The 26,610-nt window shown below is 53.1% G+C and overlaps 1 protein-coding gene and 1 long non-coding RNA gene across 2 annotated transcripts in view; one reads left to right on the forward strand and one right to left on the reverse strand.

The window, feature by feature from the left end:
• Positions 1-2,318: 2,318 nt before the first annotated feature.
• The window catches only part of Cacng2 (calcium voltage-gated channel auxiliary subunit gamma 2), a 129,820-nt gene continuing 105,528 nt past the window's right edge, over positions 2,319-26,610 (reverse strand). Inside the window, exons 2-4 of the mRNA XM_006991902.4 lie at positions 24,013-24,096; positions 7,630-7,770; positions 2,319-6,256 (exon numbers count right to left, since the gene is read on the reverse strand). Coding sequence (XP_006991964.1) covers positions 5,721-6,256; positions 7,630-7,770; positions 24,013-24,096 — 761 coding nt within the window. The 3' untranslated portion in view covers positions 2,319-5,720. The remainder of the gene's footprint in view (positions 6,257-7,629; positions 7,771-24,012; positions 24,097-26,610) is intronic.
• LOC121824384 (uncharacterized) overlaps positions 15,753-26,610 on the forward strand; it is a 77,066-nt gene continuing 66,208 nt past the window's right edge. The window contains exons 1-2 of the long non-coding RNA XR_013046501.1: positions 15,753-16,302; positions 23,264-24,121. This is a non-coding gene — a long non-coding RNA (uncharacterized LOC121824384). The remainder of the gene's footprint in view (positions 16,303-23,263; positions 24,122-26,610) is intronic.

Here is a 26,610-nt window from a genome sequence, read left to right on the forward strand (position 1 = left end):
ACTTTCTAGAAATTTCTATAGCCCTTGACGGGACCTTCTGGAGCCAGAGTCCTGAGGCTGGGTTTGTAGTGTTGGGCTCTCTGTTCCAAAGCCATAGGGAGGCTGGGGGTGTAGTTTGCATCAGCGGAGTTCCTGCCTAGCATGCACGAAGCCCCTGCTCCAGCTCTCAGACCACATGAGCACAGTGGTGGTACACTTGGGAGGCAGGCAGGAAGATCAAAAGTTCAAGGTGATCCTCAGTTACATAAGGTGTTCAAGGCCAGCCTGGGCCACAGGAGAGTGAGTGTCTTATAAAGCAAACATACATGGTGAGACTCAGCTAACACTATGTAGTCAGGAGCCCTGCTGGGGCCTTGGCTGGCCCTCAGGGACCGCTTTAGCCCAGTCTACCGCTGGGCTAAATCCCCAACCCCGATCCCTGAACCTTCTTTGGTGAACTTGCCTTGGGTCTCATGCTCATTCAGGGTGAACCCCAAAGAGCCCGGGATTTGTGGGGGTGGAACTTGACAATGAGTCCCCTAGGGGCTGAGTTGAGCAGGCCATTCTGAATAGGAGATCTTCCTATAGACCTTTCTGGGCCTCTGGGTGTGGGACCTTTGCTCCACTTGGATTGGTGTGGCTCCCATTTCATCCTTTTCCTCTCCAGTCCTGGGAGCTGGATGCTGGCTCAGCTCTCTCCTCTAACATTAGACAGTAGCTTGCCTCACAAAGACCTCCTGGTACTCCAGGCACAGTCAGCCACCCCGTTCATGTCAGCATTGGGACCGTAGCATCTGGCACCCTATAGTCCCCCTATAGAGCTGGGTGATGGCCTGTGGCTTGTCTACAGTGACTTCTATCCCTTTCCTCTGCCTCATCTTGGCTTTCTAAATGATCATATTAAAATAACCAGGTCGGGCTTGAGAGATGGCTCCATGGGTAAGACACTGGCCACACAAACACGAAGACCCCGAGTTTGAATCCCTAGACCCATGTAAAAGCTGGGCTTAGGGTGTGCGTGCGTGCGTGCGTGTCCCCTTCCCATGATACTAATAAAACAGGTCGGTGAATGCCACCCGGTCTCTGGTGATGATGGCTGTCAGTGAGGTAGCTGGAGCTCAGGCAAGCTAATGAATGGCTCGACTAGACACCAACTTGGCTCTGTTTTCCTTTTCATCACTGTATTCACAGCACATCCATCTGACCTCTAGGTCAAGGGCAACAGATCCAGAAAGGTGACAGACAGGCAGGTGGGTCAAACTGGTGATCGGGTTGGGAGATAGCGTAGTTGAGAGAGTGCTTTTGGTCCCCAGCGCTGAGTAAAAGGGATATGATTAAAGAATGTCCCCAAACCCCAACTGTGTACCAGATGAGTGTTTTGGTTTTTTTCCAGACAGGGTTTCTCTGTGTAGTTTTGGTGCTTGTCCTGGATCTTGTTCTGTAGACCAGGCTGGCCTCAAACTCACAGAGATCCGCCTGCCTCTGCCTCCCCAGTGCTGGGATTAAAGTCGTGGACCACCATCGCTTGGCCCAGATGAGTGGGTTTTGTTTGTTTGTTTGTTTACTTTTTAAGTCTTGATATGACATGAAACCCCTGCTTTCTTCTAAACCTGTCTGGCATCATAGACTTTAATGTTAGAAGTGAACCAAATGAAACACTCAGTTCACATTTTGAAGTGTTAAAGGCCCTCCTTCCACGAGCTGACCAGCCAGGGCAGGGTGCTGGCTCTGTTCTTCACCAGCCATTAGACCGGGCCTCTCTCCAAGGTCAAGACCAAACTCTGGGTAGTTTTCCCTCTTAATTTTTTCCACTTCATCAAGTTGAGGGTCTCCTACAAGACCCTCCCCATTCTTGTGGCAGCCCCTGGCTCCCTCCAAAGACTCTAGTCTATAGGAAGCCTTCAGAACATATCCCAGCGTCGTGTCTATTCCAGGCTGCACAGACCGGGGGTGGTGGGGGAGTGGGGTGGTGAATGGGGGGGGGCTGACTTGTTAAGAGAGGAGAGTTCAAAGATGGTATAAACTCTGCTTTCAAAGGTAGGGCACAGTCACAGTGTGGCTGGAGCATGAAGGGAATGGATGGACAGTGACTGCAGGGACTGGCCAGAGAGCCGCTTAGCACTGGCCTCCGCCACCCTTTGGAGGTGGGGCGCTGCTATCACAGGAGGCATGAAATGTCACTAAGGAATGCTGAAGAGAGGGGATTCCTGACTTTGGAAGTTGGGACACCTTACTGCATGCCATCTAAGTCCACCGCCCCTCAACTCCGAAAGTTCATAGCCACTCTGAGGACTGCTTTAAATGGGGTATGAGGAGTTAAAGGAATTCATGGACATGAGGACCAAGCTATAAAAAAAATCTTTATTTCATGTACCAGGATTTTTTGTTTTTTTGTCATTTCGTTTTGTTTTTAGGTTTCTTCTTTTTAAAATTTTTTTTTTCTGTTAACAGTCTGGAAAAAAAAAATAAAAGGACCCACCAAGAAAATAAAATGGAAATTGGTTTCTTGAATTGAGCAGAGCTGGGCATGAGCTGTCAGTCTTCACAGGAAGCATTGTCCCTTCCCTCCAGGCCCCCTAGCCCTTTCTTGGTCAGCCACGCTGATGTCACCTCTCTCACCCACAAGTCTTTGGGTGGCCTGACCCCAGTTCTCACTGCCTGGGACAGAGTCCAGCTGCTGCTCAAATACTTGGCCAGAGCTCAGGGAGCCGGGGCCACCGTTCCTCCACAGAGAGGTGTTGATTCGTATGGCCTTCTCCTGTGTCTCTAGGCCTTGATCTGGGGTGGTTTGGAATCTGCTGGGGCTTGGGCAGGGCTGAGTGAGGAGGGATAAGGTGCTGTTTTTGCCCAGTTTGGAAGGTGCTCTGACCTCCCTGCATGTTAACGGGCCCACAGAGGTGAGCCATGGGCCGGAGGCCTCCCCTGAACTTCTGGGCTGGACTAGCAGGTGGTCTGCCTGGTGTGGACCCGAGAGGAGAATGTTCCTCTTCCAGACACAAGACAGGAAGCTATAGGAGCCTTCCTCAGCATGCCCTCCAATTCCAGAGAGTTCTATCAGAGAACACTCAGAGCAGGCTGGTGTCAGCATAGTAAAGATAAGCAGGAAGCTAGCTGATGCTGGGGGAGCAGGACTCTCACTCGGGGTTGGGGGGTAGCCTCTCACTGGGGCTGCTAGGAAATGGTTAGCCTGGTCCTTAGTGTCTGATCTGGCCCTTGCCACTTGGGGAAGGAGAAGGGGAAACCTGAGTGCTCCCTCAATTCACTCTGGAGTGCAAGCCTAACTGGGCTGACATTTGCCTGGGAGAATGTTCAGCAAACAATTTCCATACAGGGAGATCTTTCACCCCAGGAGACCCGCTTTTTCACTGACCCCAAAGACAGCAGGGGACCCATCTTTCAAAGAAGCCTCCCCCACTCACTACGACTGGGGTTAGAACATTCAAAAAAGGAAGGTAAATGAGGAACTTTGGGGACAGCGCATCCCCCTCTGTCTTCATGGCAGGATAGGTTGCTCACAAGATGTGAATTTTTGCTTTGACACTGGATGTGGGGGTGGGGGCTGGGGAACACAGTGAGGAGGCACATGGTGTGTGTGTGTGTGTGTGTGTGTGTGTGTGTGTGTGTGTGTGTGAGAGAGAGAGAGAGAGAGAGAGAGAGAGAGAGAGAGAGAGAGAGAGAGAGATATTTAGGAATGCTCTCAATGTCATCAGAAGTGCTTTGATTGCTCCTGGCCATTTTCCACTGGATGGGGCTAGTGGCAGATCTTAAAAGTCACATGCAAATTAAGAATGGGCCTTTGGAGTTCAAGCCAGTCTGTGCACGAGCTGACAGTGAGACGCCAAGGCCCGGAGAGGCCACACAGCAATGAAGTCGAGAACACAGACGGGAGCCCTTCCGTGTACGAGAATGTGGTGTGTTCACGTGTTCGAGTGTGTATGTAAGGTACAGTGAGGGGCGCACAGGAGCACAAAGGCCAGCGATGGACCTGTTGGGCTGGTTTCCATGGCTTCGGAGGGCATAGGTCAGCTGCCTTGAGCCACACCCCTGGCTGTGTGCTGGATGGGCAGGGTTTTCACTGAGTGTGAACGTGAGTGGTTGGGGCAGCACTGAGCCTAGGGGACAGTGGCTGTGGGTGGAAGCAGGGGAGTGGTGGTGGTGTCTCCTCTCTCCATCAGCCGCACCTCCCTGCAGGCGAGAAGAGACCTCTTCTGCAGTCCCCAGGAAGATGGTAGGCCCTTTCTCCTTTCTCTCTGGCTCTGTGCCCAGCTCACATCTCTCCCAATGGGTTTTATTTGTTTGTTTTAATGGATTTCTATATTTGTTTTCTGTCTTGACTTTACAAGTTCCCTGCTAAATTTTAAGTCCCCCACCCTATCCCGATTTTTGTTTTCACAGTTTAAAGCTGGAAAAAGAATTAAAAGAAAAAAATACTACTTGATTTTCTTGCAAGTAAATTCACTTATTATATATTTACATTTATTTATAGTCTGTGGTTTTTTTATTAAAAAAAATCACCACTTGTTTTTTTCCTTTTTCTTTTGTAAAAAGAAACCTTTTTGCAATGTCATTGTTGGATTCACTGAGCCCCCAGAGGGGCATCAGCGAGTCCACAGACCCCCAAAGGGTCAAAGAGCCCCCCTTCCCAGGGGGCTGGGGGCCTGTGAGTGTGGGGGGTCCACCATCGCCCCAGGGTCATCTAGTGGCCCTGGGGTGAGGGATGAGAAGGGACGGCTGCTCTATATCCTTTGGGGGTGGGCGTGTCCTGCCTCCGAGGACAGGAGCTCTACTTACTGACCCCCCCAAAGCTCCCCGCTGAGGATTCCGGGGATCCGGCTTCTCCGGGAGCCACCCGCAGACATCCCTTCTCCTCCTCTTTCCCCAAGGCCTAGGAAGTCATCACAGTGGATTAAGGACCATTAAGGACTGGGAACCTGGGGCTGGGTGGCCCCAAGTGCACCACCTCCAGGCACCTGACGGACAGGGGCGGGCCAAGGGCTTGGGTCACCTGGAGGCCTGCATCTGCCCCCTTGGTGCTGGGTAGAGCTGGCTGCAGAGCCATTGAACTTGCCCAGCATCCCAGGGCCCAGCCAGGGATCCAGGGGCTTGGCAGTGACCATTGCTCCCCTGGCCCCGGGGGCCCTGAGTCTCTACCCTTCCTCTCCCCGGGAGGCTGGACCCTCTGGGGTTAAAGGGAAAAGAATGTGTTTATATTTTTAAACTCTCCCTGCAGTTAAAACAAAACAAGAACAAAAACAAAGGCAACATAAAACCCTAATAAATACTCTCTTGCTTTCTTCATTTTTTTTTGTTTTTTTGTCTTTTTTTTTTTGCTTTACATTATCTTGATTCCCTTTTATTTTTTTCATTTAAATTGGTTTTTATTAAATGTTAAAATAATGGTACATGGGAAATCATGCATTTTCTTTTAGATTTATTTTCTATTTTAATTTTATCCCTCTTGCTTTGTTTAAAGTTTGTCTTCCCTCGGTTATATTTTCCCCCCGCATAGCCTGTGGTTTTGATTTTTGTTCCTCTTGTATTTTGTTCTTTTTTTTTTTTTTAATAATTTACTTGCTATGTTTTTCTCTTTTTTTGTTGTTTTTTGTTTTTTGTTTGTTTGTTCGTTTGTTTGCTTGTTTGTTTGTTTTTGCGTGTGGAAGGTCTCCCCGTGGTGGCTGCTGCGGTCCCTCCCCCGCCCGCGGGCCAAGCCTCCCAGGTCCCGTCCCCCGGTTCCACGGTCTTCATACGGGCGTGGTCCGGCGGTTGGCTGTGTTGGCGTGGAGAGAGTCCTTGCTGTCCTTCTGGATACAGTTGTGGACCTGGAGAAAGCTGTTATCCCTGTCCGAGTTGTAGGTGGCGGTGGGTGTGGTGGCAGCCTTCAGGGGGTCCCTACTGAGGGTGTACATGGAGATCTCCGTGGACGGCAGGGTGTTGAAGCCCTTCACGCCCACGGGCGAGGCGTCCCTGGAGTGAGAGGGCTCGGTGGAGCGCGAGCTGGAGCGGCTGCGGCGCTGGTAGCGGTAGCGGTAGCTAGGGATGCGGGTGATGGCGGAGGCCTGGAGGTAGTCGGTGGCACGGGCCGTGGCCCGCAGCTGTTTGTGGCGGTCGATAAACATGTGCACGGCCAGCACCCCGACCATCTCGGCGATGATGAAGGACAGGGCCCCGAAGTAGAAGGACCAGCCGTAGGAGTAGCTGTTCTTTTTGGAGTCACTCTTGGAGGGGTCTCCCGCATTGGCTGATATATACACGATGATCCCGATGATGTTACTCAGACCTGCAGGGGAAAGTGGGGGGGGGGAGGTCAGAGAGAAGAGCCCGAGATGCTGGTGTGTGTGTGTGCGCGTGCGTGCGTGCGTGCGTGCGTGCGTGCGTGCGTGTGTGTGTGTGTGTGTGGTGGGGGAGAGGCGCGGGGTGGGGCTTGGTTTTGCATTTCCATGAATAGATGGACGTGGGAGGTTAGACCCCGAAGCTTCCTATTACTATCTCGTTTTGTTTTTTTTTTTGTTTTTTTTTTTTGAGACAGGGTTTCTCTGTGTAGCTTTGAGCCTGTCCTGGAACTCACTCTGTAGCCCAGGCTGTCCTTGAACTCACATAGATCCACCTGAGTGCTGAGATTTAAGGCATGTGCCACCACCACTGCCCCTGGCTATCTCAAGTTTTAAACTTGTTCGTTTCTTATTTATTTGGGTCCGAGTGAACCGTGGCTTGGGTGTGGAGGTCAGATACCTTTTGGGAGTTAGTTGGTCCTCTCCTTTTATTGTGTGAGTCCCAGGAATGAAACTCGGGGCCCTAAGGCTTGGTGGAAAGATTCCTTACCCACTGAGCCGTCTTGCTGGCCCTGCTTTAATATCTTATCATGCTGATGGTTCATAAAGTCACAAGGGGAGGGGCCAGTGTCGGCAAACATGGGCAGACAGAGGTGTCCGCATGTGAAGCATGAGGTAGGGATAGCAATAGATACTGTTAACTGAGCACTCCATAAACAGGGGGCAGATGGGGAAACAGAGCAAGGAGGGCAGCTTAAACATCTTGCTCAATCCGCAGCTGGAATGCCAGGGGGGCCCGAAGCTTATGGCCACAGTGGCCATAGTCCGAGTTTTCCAATCGGCAAACTGGGGCTAAGGCAAGGCCTTACTCCCTTACTCCTGCAAGACCCCAGTGAATGTTTCTTGAGAGAGAAAGCACCTGGGATACGGTCAGTGTGCTCTTAGGTGGCAGCCAGGCTTATTAAATGGCTTACAATACAGTTCTTGTTCCTTGGGCATCTGAAGCCCTTGTGCTAGGTCACGTGACAGCTGAGATAGCGGGAGCCTGCTCAACTGGTGGGGACGGTGCAGGGGGGAGGGGGGTGCCAGTCTTCCTTAGCTTCCAGTGGTGCAGCTAGGTATCGTATGGGACAGATTGGGGAAGGGTGGGTCCCTTGGTGCTTCTCTCTCTCTGCCTCTTCCTCGGTTTGCTTGTGCTGGGAGGACAGAGGGCACGTGGGACATCAGCCTTTTCCTCCAGCGGTGGGAGGATTCATGGGGCACTGGGCATGGGAACGGGGGCGGGGATCTGTGCACCGGGGCCTCAGCTCAGCCTTCCACTGGGACCCAGCCTGTAGGAGATTCCACACCCCCATTCTCTCGAGGCACATCCCCGCCTTACCTGCAGACACGAAGAAGATGCCAGCGCTCAGGATGATGTTGTGGCGTGTCTTGTAAAACTCGCTTGCTGCGATGCAGAGGCCACCCATGAAGAGCAGGATCACACTCAGGATCGGGAAGATACTCGAGGCCCTCACGGCCCCTGTGGGACACAGAGTGCAGAGGCTCAGTGAGGGAGAAAGGGCTGGGAGATGGAAGGATGCGGGGAGGCTGGGTGGGTGGGGGGCCAGCACACAGGGTTCAGGGCTTCATGAGGGCAGCCCTGGAGTCCAGGTGGCTTAGCAGTGTGAGGAAGGGAAGGAAGGAGGGTCCTTGCCCAGCTCAAAGTCCCCTAAAGGCTCTCCATGACCTTTAGGACCAGACTGTAGCACCTGTCAGATACACAGGGCCTGTGTCGCTGGGCCTTCACCTGCTCCAGCCTCCATGTTTTCTTGCCCTGGCAAGCCAACCTCCTGGGATGTATCATTTCATGCCGTGCTTAGCTTCCTTACTGGGGTGCCTTTCCTGTTCTCTTGCCCTCTGCAAACTTCTACTCATCTGTCAAAACCCAGTTCGAAGTCTCCTCCTCCGTAACACCTTCCCTGACTTCTTTATACAAAATCTACAAGCCGCCTCCTTGATGCCCGAGGGCACCTGAGCACATTAGGAGGCAGGTGGAGTCACAGGGCTTGGATGAAATCTGACTGTAGCCTCTGTTCGCTATTCACGCTTGGGGATGTCATCCTGTGTGTCCCCACCTCAGTAAGACAGAGGTGGTCTGTCTCCAGGGAGCTTCGTGAGGGTTAAATGAGTCCGTTCAGGTGATGCATTTATAAAATAGGCTCACAGGACAGTAAACGACAGTTGTCATATTCCACGCTTGCTTCTATGTATATTTTCATCCTAAGTCCTAGAGCCCAAAGGGCTGTGCCTCCTCCTCCTCCTCCTCCTCCTCCTTCTTTTATAGCTTTCTTCTCCATTCGTTCTTTTCAGAGACACAGCAGACCCCCAGTGCGTATTCGTGGAGTCAATAAAGTGGTCCAGAAGGGGCAGCAGACAGGCTCATTGCAAAGAGAAAGTGGAAAAGGATGCTCAGGGCCTTGGGATGAGGGAGCAAGGAAGGCCTGGCTGGCAGGATGCACAGATAGAGCAGCTTAAGGGAAAGAGGGGCAGCGAGAGGGTACGGACACACAGGGGGTGTGGCTGGGTGGGGCTGTGCGTGGGAACCAGCCTTCAGTGAATGCCAGTCTGCGGAGGCTCCAAGGGTCCCTGCCAAGTCATATGTCTTTTGCTATCCAAAGTCAACTGCATGGCAAGTGACATCATGACCCAGTTGACTCCAGGTCCCTGGAGCTGTGACCAGGCAGGGGTGGAGCTGAAGGCCAAGGAGAAGATGCCTGCTTAGATGCTGTGGCTGCCTCCCCTCTGGCTACCTCCCCCCGGCCCCCCAGCACCCCTCCCAGTGCTGTAGATTGAACCCAAAGCCCCCTACATCCTAAGGAAGTACCCTACCACTGATCTGCATCCTCAGCTCTCCTTTTCCTTTCCAGACAGGGTCTAGATTGTCCTTGAACTCGCTCAGTAGCCCGCTGAATTTATGATCTGTCTGCCTCAGCTTTCTGGGTGCTAGGATGCGAGACCTGAGCCACCAGGCCCTGGGGGCTCTACGGCTCCCTCAATGGCTTCTAAGGAAGTTGGGGCCTGTAAGCCATGGGTCCTTTGAACCAAGCCCAGGGATTGGTTATGGTATAGTTTGGGGGTGAAGATGCCAGATGTGTCCCTGTTCTTGTCCCTTTGGGTGGCCAAAGAAAGCCTCCTCTCTCTCTCTCTCTCTCTCTCTCTCTCTCTCTCTCTCTCTCTCTCTCTCTCTCTCTCTCTCTATCTCTCTCTCTCTCTCTCTCTCTCCAGGCTCTCACTATGTAGCCCACGCTGGCCTTGAACCAGGGATCTTCCCACCTCAGTCTCAAGTGCAGGGATTATAGATATGCATTGCCATGCTAGCTACGGGACAGTTTCTCTTCCCTTCCTTCCTTCCTTCCTTCCTTCCTTCCTTCCTTCCTTCCTTCCTTCCTTCCTTCCTTCCTTCCTTCCTTCCTTCCTTCCTTCCTCCCTCCCTCCCTCCCTCCCTCCCTCCCTCCCTCCCTCCCTTCCTTCCTTCCTTCCTTCTTCCCTCCCTCCCTCCCTCTCGCCCCCCCCCCTCTATTTTTTTTGAGACAGAGTCTTTCTATGTAATCCATGCTATCCTGGAAATCACTATGTAGACCAGGCTGTCCTCAAATTCACAGAGCTCTGCCTGCTTCTGCGGTGCTGATATTAAAGGGGACAGACCTGGGCTTTCAAACAGAATTTTAGGGAGTTCCTTGTAACCTCACCCCTCACCTATGGTAGAGTCTAGCTGCTCACTACTGCTCTTCGGTGAGCAGACAGTTTTAGGGTGGGGGCAGGGGACCTGAAGGCTTGCAGAGCTCTATGTCCAGGCAGGCCACAGATGGAAGTTGGGCCATCTTACTTACTGACTTACTCTGAAGTCTCAGCACCCCGGGGACAGGGCTGCTTTCCTCCCCAGGCCTTAGGGAAATGTGTTCTCTTCTAAGCTATTTCTTAGAATGTGCACTCTATTTCAAACTGGACCCTCAACCCAAGCACTCCTGTGTGTACACACACACACACACACACACACACACGCACGCACGCACGCACGCACGCACGCACGCACGCACGCACGCACGCACGCACACAGCAGTTCGTAGCTTCCTTGATTTCCATCAGTACAGACACATAGTGATGGTGAGTGTTGACTGACAGCCTGGAGAGAAGAGAGAGGCCCCTTTGTGCTGGGTCCTGAGTGAGGACCTAATACACATTACAATTTTGCTATAATTTAGAGAGGAGAAAACTTAGTTTGGAGACGTGGGGCAACTTGTTTGAGGCTACCCAGCTAGTAAGCAGGGTCCTCCCTCTCTCCCTCCCTCCCCCCCTCCCTTCCTCCCTCCCTTCCTTTTCCTGAGATAGGGTTTCTCTGTGTGACCGCCCTGGCTGTCCTGGAACTCACTGTGTAGACCAGGCTAGCCTAGACCTCAGAGAGATCCGCCTGGCTCTCTCTGCCTCCTGAGCACTGGGATTAAGGACATGTGCCACTTCTGCCCAGTGAGCAGGGTTTCTAATCCAGAACAGTACCATGGCTCTCCCAGGAGCTTAGGAGAGAACTGGGAGGTGGGCAGAACTGGACTCTGGTTCCATCTGCGCTGTGGATTGTTACATAGATGATTCTGCCCTTTTCATATGGATACAGAGGGAGGACTCTGTCCCTCTTTTCCAAGGACGTCGCTCTTCCTGCCCACAGCATGCCTGTGTTTGTCAGAGGAGACTGCCCTGATACAAAGGGACTCAAGACAGCCAGACACCCAGCTCTGGCTCTGCTGCTGTGAGAATGGTGTGCCTTTCAAGGTCTGCCTTTTAAAAGCTCACACCAGCCCTTGGAAGCTGGCCTTGGTGCGTGGTATTCTGCCTGGTGGCTGTGGCCGGGCCCTTCTGGTTGACAGTGCACACCTCACTGAGACAGGGATGGTTGTCTCAGATGGAGGGTTCTTTGCTCGTGCCTGGTGGGAGTGCCACCCCTGTGCCCAGTTCCCGGATGCATGAAAACAAGCCTGGCCCCATCTTTACGGAACTATGTCCTGGTGAGGGACATATATGTCACCAGACAGTAACAGAGCCAAGATGAAGTGTTCCTACAGAAAGGTACCTATGGGGCACCATGGGTGTGTGTGTGTGTGTGTGTGTGTGTGTGTGTGTGTGTGTGTGACAGGCTCCCATCCTGAGAACTGGAAGTGTGGCAGACACCGCTTTAGACCCTCGCTGCCTCCTCCAGCCAATGGAGAACTTCACTTCTGTTATACAATGGCTGAAACTGAGGCCTAGAGAGGTCTGTCCGTCTGTCCAAGTGCTGTGATTCCAGATGTGTCCATCTAACCATGGCATTCCCCTGCCTAGGCTCTGTACGTCCTCTGAGCTGGACCAGGGAGGGCTGCCCTGAGAGAGGGATGTAGGGATGAGCTCAGACAGTTAGGGTGGAGGCAGCTGCCAACAACGTTTGCGGGACGGAAGCATCACCAAGTGGGGCGTCTGATGAGTGGCGTGTTCAGTGACTCACAGGCACTCATGGAGGCACTTGAGGACCTGTGAGAGAGGAAGCCAGGAGGGCCAGGGCCAGGGTTAGAGCCAGGTGGAGCCTCCTGGGTCACTGGGGGTCTTGTGGGCCAGGGTAGGGAGTGTGCCTTTGTTTTCAGGGTGTGGGGATACACTGGGACTCTAACAGGGAGGGCTGGAGAAGCAAAGTCAAGTGTAGGGGCCTAGGGGAAGGCTGCTGGCCTCAGCAGGGGGCTCGCTCCAGTGTGGGCAGAGGAGGGCGGGCCTGAGAGACCCCTGGGGAGCGGCCAAGTGGGCGAGAAGACAAGTTTTCCCTGTGGTTTCAGACTTGTGGGCTGGCTGGAAAAACTCGGAGGCAAGGAGAGAACAAACTTTGGAGAGACAGGCCAGGCCAGAGGGTGAGAAGAGGAGGGGAGGAAGAGGGGAGGGAGGACAGGAGGAGGGGAGGGAAAAGGAGGGGAGGAGGAGGGGAGGAAGGGAGGAGGAGGAGAGGGAGAAGAAGGGGAGGAGGAGGGGAGGAAGGGAGGAGGAGGAGAGGGAGGATGATGGGAGGAAGGAAGGAGGAGGACGGGAGGAGGAGGAGAGGGAGGAGGGAGAAACTCCAGGTTTAGACATCCCTAGTCTGAGGTCTTCCAAGTAGCCACGTGTGTTAGACTGTTCATGTGGGTTCCATAGACACAGATGAGGACTCCCTACTCTTAGCCCTAAGGCCTGAGGACTGGGGATCCCCAGCATGCGGCAACTGCCCAGAGAAGATGAAAATCCTAACGGGTTTTCTCTTAAGCTGCAGTGACCAGGAGAAATGAAGGGGCTTTTTGTAAGTGAAGTGCTTGTGTACTGGGGGCACTTTATGATTCTCTTTCTTTGCCTCTTCCCTCCCCCCTTTTTGGACAGGGTCTTTGTAGCTTAGCCTGGCTAGAACCAGTTGTGTAGCCCAGGCTGGCCTCAGCCTTCTGAGTGCTGGCATTACAGGTGCGCACTGCCACAACCCACTTCAATTCGTATTTTCTGTGTTGGTGGCGGAAGTGACTAATGCCCTGTGCACTGGGGGGAGACCCATGCTTAGGAAGTGGCCTCTTGCCTCTGCCAAGGGTGGAAGCAGGGGTGAGCTGGGGTGGGTGGGTGGGGAATAGGGAAACTTAGCCAACATCCTCTGTTGGTCCTCTTTGCCAGATTCTCTTGGCAAATCATGTTTGTGATCTTGGGCCTCAGGAAACCAATTCCTCTGGCCATCACACTGTGAAATTGCTCTTTGGGGGTGGGCATGGCTGGTGGACAGCAGCACAGAGGCCATGCTGTTCCTTTCTCCGTCTGGCAGAGTGGGCGGGTGGCACTGGGTGGGTGGCACTTGGTGAACGGGGTGGGGGGAAGGTTTAGGAAATCGGCCTGCTGCTGGCTCTTCTGTTTGTCTTTCTCTTCTCTGGCCCCAGGTCTGCACTCCGCTGGCCCTGCACTAGGGAACCCCCAAGGTCCCCATTGTTGTGACGATCCTGTGTCCCTGAGATCTTTCCCCCAGGCCAGATTGCCATCTTAACCATCCCCCTGGCTTGTACCCCAGTAGTCACAGTGGTTAGCACACTGAGGGCAACTCCCCAGTCTCTGCGCAGTGTTGAACTCTATGAATGTTAGCTCACTGGGACTTGATCCAGTTTAATGGGATCGGGTGTTAGATGTGCTAGGCTGGGAAGAACATCTTAGGCTCTTGTATCCTGCCCAGACCCCCTTTTTGTTCCAATTGGCTGGTGTAGTAAACAACCATGAAACTGGATATGAAATAGAAGGTGTGTGTGTGTGTCTGTCTGTCTGTCTGTCTGTGTGCGTGCACACGTGTTGGAAAGAGAAAGGAGAAAGGGAAAGAGGTGCAGAGAGGCTTACAAGGGAGAGAGGAAGGGAGTAAAGGAGGGAGGGAGGGAGGGAGGGAGAGAGGGAGGGAGGGAGGAGAGAGAGAGAGAGAGAGAGAGAGAGAGAGAGAGAGAGAGAGAGAGAGAGAGAGAGAGAAAGAAAGAGCTCTTAGGCGCAGGCGCAGGCTGCCTCACTGGCAGTGTGGTCTCTGCCTGGCTTTCCCATCTATATGCTGGGGAAACAGTGTAGCTACTTCAGGGTCGCTGTGAAGACGAATCAGGCTGCTGTCAGGTTGGGGACACAATTGAGTGCTCAGCGCCCATTTGTTCCCTGCGACGACGCCTCGTGGAAGATGTGCTGGCACAGGGACCACGGGGGGTGGGGGGAGGCTAGCTGTGCTGGCACTATGCCAGTCGCTCCCCCATGTTCTGCTGTGTGTGGAGACTGTGACCATCACTCAGGTCCGGGAGACAGCTGTCTGAGCATCTCTGCTGGCCATACTGCCTGGCCCCGTGCCTTAGTTTCCCCAGCTCTATGTGTAGAGATCAGGAAGGCGTATAGCCAGCCTCTCAACTGCTGTGGGGAGGAGCCTGGGCAACAAGTTCAGGGCATGTCCCCAAGGGATCGGGAGATGCTGCTGTTATGACAGGAGAATGGGTGTGGCTGTTGTTTCTCATGGGCTTTAAAAATAATAAAAGATCTAAATCATCTATCTATCTATCTATCTATCTATCTATCTATCTATCTATCTATCTGTCTGTCTGTCTTCTATCCATCCATCCATCCATCCATCCATCCATCCATCCATCTGTCCATCATCCATCCATCTATCCATCCATCCGTCTACCTATCTATCCATCCTATATCTGTCTGTCCATCCATCCATCCATCTACCCATCATCTATCTATCTATCTATCTACCTATCTATCCATCCATATATCTCTGTCCGTCCATCCATCCATCATCCATCCACTCTATCTATCTATCTATCTATCTATCTATCTATCTATCTATCTACCTACCTACCTATCCATCTACCCACCCTCTATCCATCTACCCACTATCTATTTATCTATCTATCTATCTATCTATCTATCTATCTATCTATCTATCATCTGTCTATCTATTTATCTATCATCTGTCTATCTGTCTATCTGTCTATCTATCTATCTACCTACCTATCCATCTACCTACCCTCTATCCATCTACCCTCTATCTATCTATCTATCTATCTATCTATCTATCTATCTATCTACCTACCTATCCATCTACCTACCCTCTATCCATCTACCCTCTATCTATCTATCTATCTATCTATCTATCTATCTATCTATCATCTGTCTATCTATTTATCTATCATCTGTCTATCTATCTATCTATCTATCTATCTATCTATCTATCTATCTATCATCTGTCTATCTATCTATCTATGATGTAGGGGTGTGTTGTGGTATATGAGTGGAGGTCATAGAACAACTTCCACCATTTGGGTCCCAGGCATTGAACTTGGGCTGTCAGTTTTGGTGACAGGCTGCGCAGTGTTGCTGGCCCTCTCTTGGGATTTGGGTTCCTGAGGTGGGTGTTCGTTAAGTGCAGGCTGTGATTCAGCAGCCACAAAGCCAAGGAGCACTGAGATGAGACTGAGGATTGAGTGGAACTGGCCCGTGCCAGGGCAGGACGCTGGTGCTGCCCTGCACTGACTGGCTGCTAGCCAGGGCCTGGAGACAGCTCCTTGCAGTGGGATGTGACAACTAGACTCCCTGTCTGCTCTGACTTCTGGGGGAAGGTCCCTGTCCCTTAGACTCTGCTGAAGGGTTGGGCAAAGGATGCATGGCAGGAGAATGCACCCGGATTCTGTTCCCAGAAAGTGTCCTGAACAGCATTTCCTTTTCCGGATCTCAATTTCCCCCTTATTTGTGAAATGGAGGCACAGGGCTGGGTGGCCCTCCGGGAGCCCTGCATTCAAGAGTTTTGATGATGTTCTTTTACTCCAAAAACTGTAGGGGGCAAAGGTCAACTCAGGGACTTCCCTCATGTTGTTCCCCGTGGTGGCTGGGGAGTGCTAGCCAATGATTACTTATTCATTGGAGGCTCAGAGATATTGAGTGACTTGGCTAAGACCACAGAGCACAGCCATCTGGAACTGAGGCCCCTTTGTTCCAATCTCCAACTTAGACCTTGGCACCTCATCTCCCTGTTTACTCCAAGCTCAGCATCCTAGGAAACCCTTGAACGCCTGACCGGGTAAGTGGAGGTAAGGACAGAAGGAGGAATAGGGAAGGGGACTTCCTCCAAGGTGGGAGGGTGACCTTGTATTGGCTGGAAACCTGGTTTCATCCCTGCCCTCATTCCAGGCAAACAGTCTCTGGGCCTGGGCTGAGGGCGGCTGTGAGCAGGACGGGGTGGGGGAGCACACTGTGTGTAGAGAGGAGAGCTCCAGGGAGGAGAAGATCTTAACGGAAACCAAGACCAGGACTGGAGTTGTAGCTCAGAGGTAGAGAGCTGGCCTAGCACACACAAGGCCTTGGGTTTAACAGGCAGCACCTCAGAAAAGGAGGGGAACAGAAAACAACAACAACAACAACAACAACAACAAAGACCAAACAGGAAGTAGCCTGTGCCTGCCTTAGAGAAGAGCAGCATTACTTATCCTCCTCATCCCAGTCGGGGGACTCCTTCACATCCCTACCCTCCAGCCTGCTGGTGAGCACACCCCCTCCTTACCCTAACCCTTCCCACCCCCCTACTGTGGCACATCCTGGCTCTCACAGCCTGCTGCCGCCTCCCAGCTGGCCTCTCCTCTCCTGGCTGAGCCCAGCACACTGAGGAGCCAGCCAGGCCTGGAGTCTGAGCATGCTGAGCATGCTCTCTGTTCAGCTCACACACAGGGTGGGTAGTGTCCCATCTCAGGGCAAAGCCGATGTCTCGGAGCCTGCCAGTGTCAGAGATGCTGTGGTGGCTGCTCTTGGGCCTGAGGTGCGCCCCTCTCCGGTGATGTGATGTGGTGTGTGTGTGTGTGTGTGTGTGTGTGACTGCAATAGTGGCAGCTCCAGCCCCCCCCCTCCCCCGCAAAGGCTACTTTTGGCTTGAGGAGCCAACGGGAAAGGGAAGCCGTCTCGTCAGCTCGTCAGCTCTGTCCTCATCCCTGCTTCTGCACCACGGCAGCAGCTGTCACACACACTGCCACACTAAGCAACCACAATGGCTAATGCCTTCTGAGTGCTTACGGGGCTCCGGGCTGCTCAGGAGCGATGTCTTAAGCCAGCTCACTGCATCCCCACCACAACCTCGAGAGAGAGCACTGAAAACGAGGCTGGGGAGGCCGCTGAAGAGGCAGCTGGATTTGAACCTCTGCAGCCGTGCCCATGTGGTTCTTCTGTTCCCCGGCCTCCTGGTGGCCTAGCTGAGTGTGTCCATGGCCGCCTGGTGGTTACTTTCCCCTCGCTGTTAGTGTCTTTCCTACCTGCTGGTCTGACCATGCTTGAGGAGGGAATGCTGCTTCAGTTGCTCCCTCAAGCTGAGGGGGCGTCTCTGGTGAGGGGCCCTCCCACTCAGGTGTGACCCTGCATGTTGAGGGGAGGTGCTGGGTCGCTGTGTCTGGAGTCCTCAGATCCTTTTCCCTCAGTCCCTTCTTGTGGTCTGTGTGTGTGTTACCCAGTTCTGCTGTGTGTGTGTGTGTGTGTGTGTTACCCAGTTCTGCTGTGTGTGAGAGGGTGTGTGCAGGCATGTGTGTGTGTGTGTGTGTGTGTGTGTATGTGTGTGTGTGTTACCCAGTTCTGCTGTGTGTAAGAGGGTGTGTGCAGGCATGTGTGTATGTATGTGTATGTGTGAGATCCAGTGTTATTAGTGCTGGCCACTCCCCTCAAGACCTAGCACCAGGCTCTAACTGTTGAGTAGGGGACCTGATCCTACCTAATTCGTCTTGCGCTATGAAAGTCTGTAATAGTGTTGATTTGGGTGTCTGGCATACAGTAGGTGCTTAATATGTGATTGTGGACAGGGACCAATCACCCTGATTCTTTTTCTCTCACTCCAAGCCACATGGGTGAGGGAACTAAGAAACACAAATTTCTGTCTTATGGACATAGCAGAGACACCCTAGCACAGAAAGGGACATGTGCAGATATAGACCAACAGACAGACAGACAGATACTTAGATGCATGGACACGCAAGTACTAGACACAGAACACGGCACAGATGTAGACCCAACATATGTTGACATTTGAAAGGGGCTGGTGGCCTCTAGCCAACACCTCCTTTTCCTTGCTCAGACTAAGGAAGAGGCAGGGACCACCATGACAGGCACATCCTATGGTCCACAGTGCTGGGTGGGACAGCGTGGCCATTCATCTCTAGTGGGGGCAGTGGTAGGTGAGGCGAGGCCCACACCATCACACTTAGCAAAGGTATTGGGAACAAGGAGGTGGGTGAGGGGAATCCAAGGTTATTCCCACATTACTGAGGCCCTGGACTCTGCCCCAGGATTGATGGTGGCTCAGGGATGAAGACCATGCATGCATGCATGCATCCATCCATCTCTCCCCTCAGGAAGACCCTTCCTTGCACCAGGCCCTTGGGAAGAAGGCTGGATAGCGGCTTGTGAGCAGATGCACCCCGTTTCCTCTGCTGACCAGGAGCTGAGCTTTAGACTCCTGTCTAGTCACACCCTTCTAGAATCCTCTGTATTCCTCTGTCCCAAGTCGCCCTGGGTGAACAAGGAGGGTGGAGGTGGCACGCTGACCCCTCTCTGGTTCTTCAGATTATTGCTCAAACTCCCGGCGAGTGCTGTCAGCCGCACCCTGACCCTGGCAGGAGGGCCTCCCCCTTCCTGCTGGACTCTGTGTGGCAGTCTCACATGCTTTGTGATGAACTTGCTGATTTCCTTGATTGCAAATCTTAAGTGCCTGAGGCCAGGCCTCCGCAGCTGTCTGCTTCCAGGTCCTCAGCACCTGGAGGAGGGCTGGGCTTACAGGAAGGAGGCTGCTCCATGGAGGACTGGAAGACTGTGAGTCTTCACACTTGGAAGGGAAGGAGGAAGATACACTTGTCTCTAGGGTGGCAGCTTCTTCTTCGGAGGCTTAAGGCCCCCAGGAAAAAGGAGGTGCGGGTTTGACAGGGCTAAGCTCCCCATCTTACAATGGGCTTGGGCTTGGGAAGAGCCTAAAGGCCAGTGACAAAAGGGACGGGCAGAGCCACACCCCGCCCCCACCTCCTCACGCATCTGCTTTCCTCGGTGTGAGTTCAGAACATGGAAAAGGGGCTCAGATGTCCCAGCAGTCATCCTCTGTGGGTTGGGCAGAGCTGCTGGGAGAAGCCCGCTTTGCTGGCCCTGCCCCTTTCCTCATACCTCTATCGTGTTAGTGAAACCTGAGTGGCCTGGGCACAGAACTTGGCATCTATTGGACGCGAGAGGGGCTTATACCAACCCGAATGCTAGCTCTTCTGAGAAGCCTTCCCTGGTCACGCTGTATGAAAACAACCATCTCCCCTACCCTCTGGCTCTGGCTCCGTGGCGCTGTAGTCCTCACACACCTAAGGGGCTTTTTAAGCTCGCTCACCTCTTCAGTGCCTCCTTTGACCAGACCAGGGTTTGCTCTACTCCATTTTCTCCTGCTTCCCAGCACTTAGCGTCATGCCTGGGACACAGCGAGGCTCTGTGAAGGTGAGCTGACTGAATGCATGCATGGAAGAAGCGCATAGCTTTTATTTGAGGAAGAGGGTGGAGCCAGAGCTAGGCTGGCCTTGAACTCCAGATTCTCCTTCCTTCATCTCCTGGGGCTTGTACACCACTCCTGGCTCTTTATAGAGGTGTATTTGTTTGTTTTAGAAAAGTAGGCATAATCTCTGTTCAAATTATATTTCAAACCTGAATTCAGAAACAAGATGAGGAGGCCTGGGGTGGGGATGGAGGAACAGATGTTTCACTGCAACTCCTGACCCTCACTCATGATGCTATTTGGTAGGTGATATCCTCATTTTTACAGCCAGGTGATTTTGGTCCGAGAGGTGAAGGTACCTGGTAGGTCAGGGCTGAGCTGGTACTTGAACTAGATGCGAGACCAGGCCTTGGGCAGCTTTGCCCTTACCTCTTTTGAGCACTAATGTGCTCTCCGGCCCCAGGAGCCCAGGTAAGGACCCTTGGTGGGCTTGTGCGACATTGGGCTTGTCTGGTTAGTCCCGAGCTCTATTCAGCTCACACTTGTATATCTTCAGAGCTTACGTCATCCCAGAAGAGTGGCTTCAGCTAGCCCTGGGCTGGGTGGGTGCAGGGAGCCGGGGTTGGCACAGGTCTGACCCTCCCCTGAGTGGAGCAGAGTTGGGTGGTGTCATGGTTTGTGTTCTCTACTTGATGGAGAGGAGCCTCTGGGTGTGCATGCCTGTCTGGGTCATCTTGGATTTATTGAGGTGTGAAGAACTGCCCACTGTGGGTGGCACCATTCCCTGGCTGGGATCCTGAATTGCGTCAGAGGAGGAGGGGAGCTGAGTGGCAGCTTGGGTTCATCACTCTCCTCTCTGCTTCCTGACTATGGATGTGACAGGGCTGGCAGCTTCAGGCTCCCGCTGCCTTGCCTCTCCTGCCGTGGTGGGCTGTCTTCTTGAACTGTGAGTCAGAATGAGAACGACCTCCCTCGAGGTGCTCTTGTTAGGGTATTTCACCATAGCAACAGTAAGACAGACAGGCTGTTTGTGACCTTGTAACCACTGGGGCCCTCACTGCCTTTCTGGAGTCCACCCTGTGTGGCCACTGTCTTTTCAAGTCCAGAGGTCTAAAGGCAGAGCTGCCTTGAGCGGCCAGGCTCTGGTGTCTCTCTCCATTGGCCGAACCCTTCCCATTGCCCTGGATGGCTTCTCTCCCCGCCTTCCACTCTGCCCCATTCAGAGCTCTCTCCTTGGGGTTCAATGTCGAGCCTTCTATCAGGTGCCCGGCCCTCCGCCCGCCCCAGTCTCTGGCTGCCCCAACTCTGCCGGTTTCACCTTGCTTCACCCCTCTCTGGTCTGCACCGTGTCTGCCCCTCAAAGCTGGGACGGGCCTCCCTGCCTCCATGACTCCCTTCAGTCCCCTGCGCCGATCGCCAACAGCCCTTTCCAGACCAGGCCCTATCTCACTCAGAAGGGCGTCTGACCATCTCCCCAGACCCACTAGGCTGGGACCCTTCTGTATCTCTACTGGCTTAAGCTGCAGGCTGGACTCCAGCTAGCTTGTGTTACCCAAAGATGGGGTACTGTTCTTGCCTCAACACCTATCCTTGGTGGGTTTCTTCACTAGGCTGTCTCTTCCCAAGAAATCCTCTCACCGTTCCCCTTTTCCTCATTCAGAAAGGATGTCTTGGTCCCTTAGCGAGGTAATACCCCTCCCCCCGTCTTTCCCCATCACACTCCATTCTCTGAGGCCATCTCGGGCTCTTGCTCACTGCTTCTTGCCTCCATTGGGGCCCCGCCTTCCCAAAGGCCCCAGCTGTCTGTTCGGTTCACCCCGAGATCCTGAGTACTGACGACAGTACCCACCCACAGCCTAGTACATGGTGGGTGCTTAGTAACTATGCCACGGTGAATGAATGAATGCTCCTTTTGGAACCACAGTTTACACCCTGGTAACATCTCTAGGAAACACTTTTGGGAAGACCTCTGTGGGGAGCGTGGCAGAGGGAGCAGGCTGCCTTACATCCCAGACTCCTTCACCACCCCAGGCTGCCTTCTTCTTCTGCATGATACGGAAGCTTTAGGACTCTAGTCTTTCCCCAGATAGCTAGCCCTCAGGGCTAATTCCGTCCCTCTCCGAGACTCTCAAGCGGGAGGCTTAGCTAAGGTGGTAGGGTTAACTAACCCAGGCTCAGGGCTGACTCAGGCTCCACCCACCTGCAGGTGAGCCCCACCCACCTCACTGGCCCTCAGCAATTCTTCTGGAAGTCCCTGCTGCTTGCTTTGTTCCTCCCTGGTGGTATTTCACCATGGTTTACCCCATTTGCCTATCCAGTCACTTCCTTGGTCTTCCAGAGACGCATGTTACCAGACCCCGACTCCCTGTCGGACGTGGGGATGGGGGTGTGCTGGATGGGGGTGAAGACATGCATGGGTCAGAGACTAAGAAACGTCTGTCTTGCCAGGATGCTGAGTGCAAACCAGGAAAACTGCAGTGTGGGGTGATAAGACCTGAGAAGGGAATAGAGGCAGGGGGTGAGAGGGGCCTAAGAGGGACTTTTGAACCGTAAAAGATGTATGAGGGCAGGGACCCTTCTAGAGAAATCATCCCTGCCTCCCAGCTCCCCTGGCTTCATAGAATGACAGAAGTGGTGGCTTTGACCTTTCCCAAACCAAGCTGTTTAGCTCAGACTACCACATCATATAGCGCAGGGCCAGCGCACCCACACCATCCTAGGCAGGCTGCTGCGTGCTTTTGTGAGTGCACTTTCATGGAAAGTGCCACGAAGAATCCTGTATCAATTTTTTCCTTAACAAGTGACGTCCAATAAAAATCAGGCATAGTGGCTCATGCCAGCACTGGGGAGGTGGAAGAAAGGGAATCGGAAGTTGGAGGCCATCCTCGGCTCTACAGAAAGTTTAAGGGTAGCCCGGGCTACATGAGAGACCCTGTCTTTAAGAAGAGGGGCATTTATCCAGTGTCTGTGGCAAGGATGGAACCACTGTGCCTTGAACAGCTGAGAACATTTCCTGTCTCATCCTTTGCAGAAACTGTTTGCTCATTTATTCCACACCCTAGAACTCCTACATTGCCCAGTGAACTCAAGTCAGATCTTGGGACTCATGTTGCTGACACAAATCCATGCAGGGACAAGATGAGCCAATACCCCAGACACGTCTGTCTTTTTCCCTAAGGAAGCAGAGACACAGCATGGCAGAGGGGTCCCCTGAGGAATCCTGTATTTCACAAGAGGCATTAATTGAGCACCTATTGTATTCTGGGTGCAATACTGAATGACACAAACTGACTCAAGGCCCAGGTGTGTGTGTGTATGGCCCAGCTTCACCCTCCCACTCCTGGATCCAGGCCTTGTTTCTATCAGAACATCCTGGGGCCAGCTGGCTCCGAGGGCCTTCCTCCTTAAGCATGCTCTTACTGGTACCAGGGACTGTCTTACCCACCCATCCGTCCAGGCCTCCCCACTGCTCAGTACAGGCACAAAGCAGGCACCCAATCCATGTTTATTGCGTTGTCTGACTCCAGGACGGTAACAGGTAATGACAACCAGACAGCCCCCAGGGAGTTCTACTTAAGAGCAAAATCTCAAGGGAATTCAGAAAAGGAAGTGATGACACTCATGATATTTTCCTCCCCTTGGCTCCCTCAAAAAGCCACCCAGGCGTGGTGGCGCACACCTTCAATCCCAGCACTCAGGAAGGAGAGGCAGACAGGTCTCTGGGTTCGAGACCAACATGGTCTATAGAGTGAGTTCCAGGACATCCAGGGCTAGCAGAGAAACCCTGTCTCGGAAAACCAATAAGTAAATAATAAATAATCTATAAGTTGTGCTCTACTCCCTTTCTGGCTGCCTCGCCAGTGCCACTTTCGATAGGCTTTTCAGGGAACCCGGATCCCAGGCCGACCTGCAAGCTGTTGCCTCTGTTGTGAGGAGTAATTACTGAAAGAGACAGGGGCCATTCATATAATAAAGTGCCTCCTGCTTTTTTTTTTTCCATCAACAGGATCCCGGGTGATGTTAACTGAGATGCTGTCGGGGAGGGAAAGAGGAGAGGCGCCCGGGAGCAGAGGCAGGGACAGTAGCTTCTGGTCCTCTGTGAGCAAACCTTTTCATCAAGCAGCCTGAGAGCCTTCAGTGGAGCTGTCCCAGACCTCAAGGACCCTCAGCTCCTCTCTGGGAAATCCCTTTTGATAACTAACAAGGTCTGTGTTGGTTTCTGGGGATGCTTGAGAAATTTCCTTGGGGCTTCAAAAATGCTTTCTCTTGATAATATATCTCAGGGGGATTTAAGATCACAGCGGTTACACCAGGGTTTAACTTTGATTTGACTTGTGGTGGGGGGGGGGGAAGGAAAAATTCTCTCCCTCTCTCTTCCTCTGTCTCTCTAGTACAGGCGCACCGCCACTGCCTGCTGGTTTTGTAATTATTTGGGAAATGTTTCCTGAATTCCTGTTCCGTGCCATGCCCAGCGTCGGAGGAGAATGCCCCTTCTCTGTAGAACTGCGGGATGTTACCCAGCAGACAAGGACCCCCGCCCCGACCCTCAGCGTGATAAAGAGGGTGGCTTCCTGGCGGAGGTGAGGTGTGAGGAGAGATCCGGGAGATGAGCCGGAGTTGACCGGTCAAGAGGGAGCAGCTGTTTCCTACCCTCAGCTGTAACCAGGGTTCTGCATACGCCTGACCTTTGAGTCTCAGAAGGAACAATTTGAGGGACCCTTCAGCTAAGGAGATGAAAACACCGTTGTCACTCACGGAGGAAGTACTCTGCGGTGTCCGCTTCGTAGTCTGCGTCCTCTGGAAAGTGGTCGATTTGCTTGCACAGACCTTTGAAGTTCCCTGTAAGATACGCAGAAGGAGCGAGGTGAGTGCATGGTCTGCATGGCTCAGGACCCACCTGCCCTTCCGGGACATCATGAGGGTCACTCCCTGAGGGCCCCTTTGCCTGGTAGATGGAAGCACACGCTGCAGGCCTGAACACGGAACTGAGGCTCAGACATGAAACCCCGATTTCTGTCCCCACGTCGTCCCCGTCCCTGAGTCCCTGTCCTCACTGCCTTCTGGGGATTAGCTGGAGCCCAGGTTTGATTCTGGGTGGAGGATTATGCTGAGAGGGGTGGGGGATGGGCTCAGCAGCCCAGCAGGGGGGGTGGGTGCTGCTGCTTGGCAAGGAGTCTCCCAGTTCTTTGCAAGCTGTGGATTCTTTCCCCAGAAGGCAGACCCCACCAGACTGATGCAACAGACAAATCCCTAGAAGATGAAACCCATCTGCACTGACAGGATATTCCCTTCTCAGCCCCACAGCCCCAGCAGTTCTGAGCTGAGGGGCGGGCCCTCTACCACGTCCCTTTTAGGACTCAAGGTTTCTCTGTGTAGCCTAGACTGGCTTCACATTCGTCATGATCCTCCTGTCTTAGCTTTCCAAATGCTGGGTCACTAGTTTTTAGTTTGTGGACTACCGTTCACCAGAGCAATGAGAGGCCCATGTGAGCAGTGTTACCACCCCATTTCACAGACAGAGACACTGAGGTGCTCCAGCACCTCAGTACCAGAACAGCAGACTGGAGTGGAGCGCAACAAGGGCTCAGACTTTGACCTTTGTCTCTAGACTGTCGCTTGGTGAGAACTGGCCCCAGGCAAGTGCCAGCACAGAGCCCCAGTAGGCTGTCAGCAGTGTTCACCCAGAGAGTGAAGGGTCATGGGAGGAGGGGAACTGCAGACAGACTGACAGGTGGGATGCAGTTTGCCAGCACCAGAATGTCCGAGTTGCCCCTGGTCTGCTCTGTGCATTTCCCAACTCTGTGTCTCCAGCATCAGAGAAGGCAAGGCTGGTACCAGTTCCTGCTAGAAGGACAGCCCGGACTCAGACTGCCTGGTCCAGCTCAGCTTCCTTCGCTTAACTCAGTTTCCGTCTGAGCACACATCCATGTGTCCTGAACGGTTGGTGGAGTATTTAGTTTGGTGACTGATGTGGGAGCCGTGAACTGGAACGCCGTCAGCTACTGGCCTTCTGTGACAGTGGCTAGAATCACTTAATAAATTCAGTCCCCAGTAACTCAGCAATTTAAAACTTTTACCTTATTTTTCTATATTTATTTATTTGTTTTTAAGACAAGGCTTCCCTCTGTGTAGCCCAGGCTGGCTTGGAAGTCACTATTTAGTTCAGGTTGGCCTTTAGCTCATGGCAATCCTCCTGCCTCAGTCTCTCTAATGCTGAGATAACAGGTATGAGCCACCATGTCCAACTTAGCAAATAGTTTGCTTATAGAGTCTGAATATTTTACACACACACACACACACACACACACACACACACACACACACACACACACACACACACGCATGCACGCACATGCACACACGTGTAGAGCACACTGGTCTTCTTGTTATTTAACCTAGCTTTAATTTAATCCTAGGTCAAAATGGATCCATAATCTTCTAGGGCTTTTGGCTTCCCTTCCTCCAGCCTTGGTCTGTTGTCTCCTCTCCACCCTCCTGCACTGAGGGTGCTAACAGGAGGCCCGAGCCACCCCGATACCTTATTCCCTGTATCCAGGCTCGCGCCTTCTCTCCCTTCTCCACCGGGAACCCCCACAGCAGCTGCACAGCTTCCCCCTCCTTTTCAGTTACAAACCCCAGCCCTTCTGAAGCGCTGTTCAAAGCACTTTCATTTCCTTTCCATTTGATCGGACAAATTTTTCATCAGTGCAGCTCCGTGACGGGCGGCTGCATGAGGGCTGTGCACAGGAGGCCTAGAGAGTCCCTGAGGCCACGGCCCTAACCATGCGGGGACAGAGTTGAGCCTGGAAGCGCAGGGCTGGAAGTGGCACGTCCTGGTGTCCCATCCAAGGGCCCTACACTTCCTCCTGAGCCTCTTCCACACCTGCTTCCGGCTGTGCCTCATCCCTGCTTGATGTGGGGGCTCCTAGCGTAGTGGCAGGCAAGGGAGACGTGTCCAAAGGATGAGAGTGGAGGAGGCTGTGAGGTGTGAGCAGCCTGCCCATGTCCGGATGGCCCACTGCCTGCCCATGTCCCTGGGGTGTTGTTACAGGGACCTGTGAGCTCAGTCTTGTACCCCACTCCTCCCTTCCGACCTGAGCCTCCAGAAGGAGCAGTGTGAGCAGTGAGAGCCTCTCCATGGCTCCCCTTCTCCAGGGAGAGCAGGGTCATCACCTTGACCTCTCCTCACTGCCCATGGTGATGCCTCAGTGCCTTTTACCCCATCTCTACAAACTCAGACGGCCAGGCAAGCCCTTGTGTCACCCCACTTCTACATTTTTGTGCCTTCCCAAACTTGGGAAGGCAAGTGGCATCATGCCCTTCCAATTTGTGCACCATCCCAGACTCACAAGG

Source organism: Peromyscus maniculatus, chromosome 20 (assembly GCF_049852395.1).
Source record: "Peromyscus maniculatus bairdii isolate BWxNUB_F1_BW_parent chromosome 20, HU_Pman_BW_mat_3.1, whole genome shotgun sequence".
In the NCBI taxonomy this organism is placed as follows: Eukaryota; Metazoa; Chordata; class Mammalia; order Rodentia; family Cricetidae; genus Peromyscus; species Peromyscus maniculatus.